This window comes from Lolium perenne, chromosome 7 (assembly GCF_019359855.2).
Source record: "Lolium perenne isolate Kyuss_39 chromosome 7, Kyuss_2.0, whole genome shotgun sequence".
NCBI classification, from domain to species: domain Eukaryota; kingdom Viridiplantae; phylum Streptophyta; class Magnoliopsida; order Poales; family Poaceae; genus Lolium; species Lolium perenne.
Window position 1 is genome coordinate 270,949,998 of NC_067250.2, and position 6,002 is coordinate 270,955,999.

The 6,002-nt window shown below is 47.4% G+C and overlaps 1 protein-coding gene and 1 non-coding gene across 2 annotated transcripts; both read left to right on the plus strand.

Moving 5' to 3' along the window:
- The first annotated feature begins 370 nt into the window (after nt 1–370).
- On the plus strand, nt 371–4,735 carry LOC139833938 (protein ROLLING AND ERECT LEAF 2-like). The gene is made up of 4 exons (XM_071824313.1): nt 371–1,256; nt 2,694–2,869; nt 3,757–3,980; nt 4,357–4,735. Exons 1-4 carry the CDS (start codon nt 461–463, stop codon nt 4,733–4,735), a joined length of 1,575 nt encoding a protein of 524 aa, XP_071680414.1. The 5' UTR covers nt 371–460.
- Nucleotides 4,736–5,409: 674 nt separating this feature from the next.
- On the plus strand, nt 5,410–5,548 carry LOC127318215 (small nucleolar RNA Z247). Its single transcript, XR_007861770.1, has one exon. It is a non-coding gene; the product is annotated as a small nucleolar RNA Z247 (small nucleolar RNA).
- Nucleotides 5,549–6,002: the final 454 nt, after the last annotated feature.

Below are 6,002 nucleotides of genomic sequence, written 5' to 3' on the forward strand. Positions count from 1 at the left end.
GAGGGCGACGGCAGCTGTGGCGGCGCGCAACGAGCATCGGGAGGATGTTGCCGATCTGTGGCTGATCCTTTTGCTCCTTTTGCCGATCAACTGGCCGTACTTGTAGCGCGGGACGGCGATTTGTTTGAATTTAAACTCTATCCGCCGAACTCCGGGTGGACGACTGGAAATATGGTACTCCCCACGACTTAATTTCGTCCAATCCGACGGTAGTTTCGTCCGGATTTAGGCGTGGGGAGCGCCAACGAGTGGGGATGCTCTTACCAACTTTTTGGTACGGAGTGTTGACTGTAAACCAAACACGCCCCAAGCCACCAACCGCAGGGGAACCAAACCAACAAACTATTCCTAGATCCAGTTTCAAAAACAAAACAAAAAACTACACTTCGCTCTGCTCGCCTGGTGGGCAATGCGGTGAAGAGAGGAGCCGTCCAGAGGGAGGTCCGCAGCGGAGTCGGAGATGGGGTGCGCGCAGTCGCGGATCGAGTACGAGGAGGCGGTGGCGCGATGCAAGGAGCGCCGCCAGTTCATGAAGGCCGCCGTCGCGTGCCGCAACGCCTTCGCCGCCGCGCACTCAGCCTACGCCTTCTCCCTGCGCGACACCGGCGCCGCGCTCTCCGAGTTCGCGCACGGGGAGGGCGTGCCCCCACCGCCGGCCGCGGCCCCTGCGCCGGCGCCGATAGACGAGGAAATGCCGCCGCTGCCGCCAATCGACACGATGCTGCCGGAGTTCTCGCCGTCGACGGGGAAGATCCACAGCGACTCCATCCGCGAGGAGGACGAGTTAGAAGACCAAGACGCCACCGACGACGACGACTCCCAACTCGACAACCGCCACCATGCGCAGCCCGCGTCACCACCCCCTCCCCCGCTCGACCCCAAGGCCACCGAGGACGACGAGATCGTCCCAGACCCCGAGGACGGCAACTACGTCCCCGCCTCCCCTCCTCCTCCCCCTCCACCAGCACCCATACCATCCTCCTCATACGACGACGAGGAGGAGCCGCGCACGCCGCCCCCATCCCTCCCGCCCAAGCACCCCAAGAAGAACACGGGCAAGGGCAAGGCGAAAAATAAGGAGGTGCACCACCAGCACACCGAGTCCGCTCCGCGCGTCGATCTCCTCCTCCGGGTGCTCAAAGAGGTCGACGACAGATTCCTCAGGGCGTCCGAGAGCGCCAAGGAGGTCTCCACTCTGCTCGAGGCCAACAGGATGCACTACCACTCCAATTTCGCCGACAACGCCAAGGGTCAAAGTCAGTACTAGCTCCATATTCTCCTTCCTAGCTGCAATTTTGGATGTCTTCTTAGGCTTAATTTGTGCTTGTTGTTGTGATCTTGTCATAAACATTTTTTCATCTTGTTGTTGCTACAGAACTAGATTGAGCTGTCCATATCCACACCCACTATCCCATTCTCCCAGCCGGTAACATGCTGATGCAATACTTTAGCAATTCAGCATGCAAACATTCAGCATTGAGGACTAGTGGTTTGAACTTTCAAAGGTACATGTTATTGTGTTAGCGATGCATATGTTCTTAGTAATCTGCATAGGTGCCCTCTATTAGGTTCACATAGGCAGACAGAAATTTTTTGTGCGCTCACTCAACACAAAAGTTAGCTCCTGTTAATGCTAATATCCTGCCAGCATCTCCTTCTATAGTTCTGTTACATTAGGAGCACACAGCTGACGCTTTCTTGTTTCTTCCTTTACATCTAACATAAGCAACTATATTAGAGATCCTAATCTAATTGTTCTGTGCGCCAAAACTATATGTACGCGAACATGAAAATTGTGATGAGGGCTAGAGATTGTGGAGCCACTGGTTGGATGCTCGTTTGTTGCTAAGCTAAAAAAAAAACCTCCAACAACGATTCCCGCCATTAGGCTTGCCTTTTCTTTTGTGCTGAACAGAGCATTGCCCCATCCTGCATCGAGCCCTTGACCTTGCTGTCATGCTTGACCACGACGACCAGACATGCTGTCCTAAGTTAGCTTGGTCCTAACATCTAAATTGAGTCCCATTTGACTGTGCACTGGACTCACTTGAGAGGGTTAGCTTGGTTCTTCTGCTATACCCTGCAGCCTCGTACAGTGGTGGTGAATAGTGAAAAGTGAGAGGATGTGGAGGGGACATGGGGACCCAAGTAAAATAATTTTAAGGCGGATGATGAGGAATTGCTAGGATCAGAATCAAGATCAATAGGAGTTAATCGGTCGGTTAGAGAGGTGGTTTTATTCAAGCACTGACCATGTGAGTCTCAGTGTTTTTAATGCAAATTTGACCTAAGCGAAGAGACAATAAGGAAAAAAGAATTTTGATGTTCTCTGTTGCTAGAATAGATCAATAGACTAAACTAGGTGGCAATGTATGCGAATTTCAAACTATATCTGTTCTCATGTTTAGTTTCATGCACACATTCCTGTATATGCTGATTAATTTCTTTGAAGTGTGCTACTGAATAGGAGTGCTTAAATTATTTCAGTGGAATGCACATAATTTTGTTTGGTTAACAATAACACTGTTAGCCCTGTCCATTCTTGGTATGTCATGAGCTGTTAAGTTACTTTGTCCATTGGATGTCATTCTAATGTGACAAAGTTTTCTGCAATATCTTGTCTGCAATTATTAAAACGATTTTAATAGCTATTTCTTGAACTTATTTCTAATTGTGGTTATTATATTTAACAGGGCATATTGATCATTCTGCTAGAGTTATGCAAATAATAACATGGAAGAGATCGTTCAGTGGCTTGCAAAATGGTGATGACAGGAAGGATGATTTTGAAAATGATCCATCGGAGACTCTGGCAACTGTCGTAGATAAAATTTTAGCCTGGGAGAAAAAGCTATATGATGAAGTGAAGGTGCATTTCATTCCTGTAGTCCATGACTGTCTTTTGCTTATTACTGGTTTGAACTTATTAATTCTGAGATTCTAATTAGTTTATGATGATTCTGAATTCGTACTGAAAGAAAACACCTTTGGAAGCTGAGATGATTCTCTTTATCTTCCTGAAGAGACAAAATAACTGCCACCTTCTACATCAAATAACACACATTATTCCACATCAACCAACATACTAGATGGTAGTTTTTTTTTGAAGAGACATTCTGAATTTTGTGCTCTTTAGTCTGTACCAGAGTAGGAAACGGACATACCAGAGATGTTCGTGTCTTGGCAGTGTGCTGATTTTTTATAGTCTTCATTTGCTAAGTTACCAAGTACAAACATAGTTTTTAGGAGCACCAATCATGTTAGCAGTAACTTATTATACACCAATGGGGCATCGAAATTATTTTTACATGTCTATCTTGTGTTACGTGCAATTTACACTTGCTGTAATGTGATTATTTGTTAGCAGAAGCCTATTTTATTTTTTTTGGCAAATGAAGCCTATACTGTTTGAACCATAATGTCGTTAGTTTAGCTTCCGTAGCAATTGTTCTGATAATGACATGGACCAGGTCAGGTTGTTGAAAATCCTAGTTTTTCACTTTTTCAGAAATGGGAACACAACGAATGTTATTCGCAAAAAAAAAAAACACAACAAATGTGGCAATAACAACACATCAAATTTGGCAATAACCTGCCCATTGGTGCGAGAAATCTTTCTGAATGAAAACAGGCTTGAACTGCAAATCAGCTAAAGATCAATCAAGTACTGAATCAATTCACATTGTTCATGTTGAATTTTGGTCCCATTTCTTACCTGCCACCCTCTGATACACCTTATATGTCTCAATTGCACAGGCTGGTGAGATTATGAAGCTTGAGTATCAGCGGAAGGTTGCTTTGTTAAATAGAAAAAAGAAAAACAATGCTGATATTGATGTTCGGGAGAAAACTAAAGCTGCTGTAACCCATTTGCATACAAGATACATAGCTGATATGCAACCAATGTATTCAACTGTGTCAGAGATCCAGCATCTCCGTGATAATCAACTTCATGAAAAACTTTTGGATCTTGCTGACAGGTAAAATTAGATGAACGTTGCTTCTTTGTTGCTCATCAGGATGCTACTGTCTTTCCAGATATGCATTTAGAACCATAATGGATTTGCTCTACCAACTTGCCCACCTTATCAATTCTGCTAATACTGCTTCATGCATGTTGAAAAGTGCACCTAAAGGCTGTTCTCTTCTATAACCTTTCCCTAGTACTACAGTCAGTGAGTATAGTTTATCTATAGCAGGGACATCAGCAGTACTTTCCTGTTTAGTATGGTTATAATATTTGTCATCACAGACTTGCTTTTATTCGGTTTATTTTCTTGTAATAAGCTGAATAACGAGATCTGGTTACACACAATACAAAACTCTAAAATCTTTATTTGGTACTCGTCTTTTCAGGATGGCAAAAATGTGGGAAGACATGCACATGCATCATGCAAACCAGCTGAGAACTGTGTTAGATCTCAAGTCAGCTGACATTTCTGATTTCAATATCGAAACAAGTGCACATCACCACAGCCACACGCTCCAGCTGCGTGATATTGTAGAGAAGTGGAACTTAAATTTTAGTGATCTCATGAGCTATCAGAAAGAGTACATAAATGCTCTCTACAGCTGGTTAAAATTGAACCTTATACCTATAGAGAGCAGCTTAGAGAAGAAAGTAGCATCGCCACCATGGATGAAGCAACCTCCTGTTAAAGCTCTTCTCCATGTTAAACAACCTGTACCTTGTAACGTTTTGTGTATAGGTAGTTTTGGCAAGAGATATTCCTGATCACATACTCTGTATAGTTCGTCTTAGAGATCAAGGAATATCCGGCCATATCAACATGTAATCTTCATGTAATTGTTGAGCAAGTTTAGCTCCTATATAAACACGTAGGCAGCCCGAGACAAAGGGTGTGCTTCAACCAAGAGTTTTTTACATGGTATCAGAGCGACTCCTCCTTATCATCTCCAATGGCTGCCTCTTCAAGCTCCCTCTCTCCCTTCTCTCCCGCACTTGGCCATGGAGTCGCGGAGAAACTAACCAGGAACAATTTCCTGTTGTGGAAGGCACAAGTGCTGCCTCCAATTCGAGGCGCCCAACTGATGGGTTTCCTTGATGGCTCTGAAAAAGAGCCGGCGAAGAAGATGACCGTCGCCGACGCGGACGGCAAGGAGCAGAGCGTCCCCAACCCGGACTACACCACCTGGATGGCGCGCGATCAGGCCGTCCTCGGCTTCCTCTCCAACTCCCTGTCCCCAGAGGTGCTGGGGCAGGTCGCCTCTCACATCAGCGCCGCCCCGATGTGGGCGGCCATCGAGGCGATGTTCGCGGCCCAGTCAAGGTCGCGAGTCCTTCAGCTGCGCTTCGCCCTCTCCAACACCAAGAAGGGCAATCGCACGGCCGCCGACTATTACTCCAAGATGGTGCAACTCGGCGACGAGATGGCTGCTGCGGGAAAGGTACTAGATGAAGATGAGATGGTGTCTTACATCCTTGCAGGGCTCGACATGGAGTACAACTCGCTGGTGTCGGCTATGGCCGCACGTGTGGAGCCGGTGACGCTGGGAGATCTCTACTCCCAGCTGCTGACGTACGAGACGCGTCTCCGCCTTCTTCAGGACGAGGACGCAACCGGCCTCCAACCTTCTGCAAACGCCGCGTCACGTGGAGGCCGTGGCGGTGGTGGCCATGGTCGTGGAGGCCGTGGCGGTGGTGGTGACCGCGGTCGCCCAGGCTACTTCAACCGCGGCGGCCGCAACAACGGCTTCAACAACCGCGGTGGCTACCAAGGTCGTCATGGAGGCGACTACCGCGGCAACAGGCCGCAAGTCCCGTGCCAACTCTGCAAGAAGCCAGGGCACGAGGCGCTGAACTGCTGGAAGCGCTTCTACACCACCTTCTCCGGCTATGAAAACGAGAAAAGCGCCAGCATGGTGACTAACTCGTATGGTGTTGATACCAATTGGTACACCGACACCGGCGCAACGGACCACATCACAGGAGAACTGGAGAAGCTCACCACTCGGGACAAGTACCATGGCCATGATCAAGT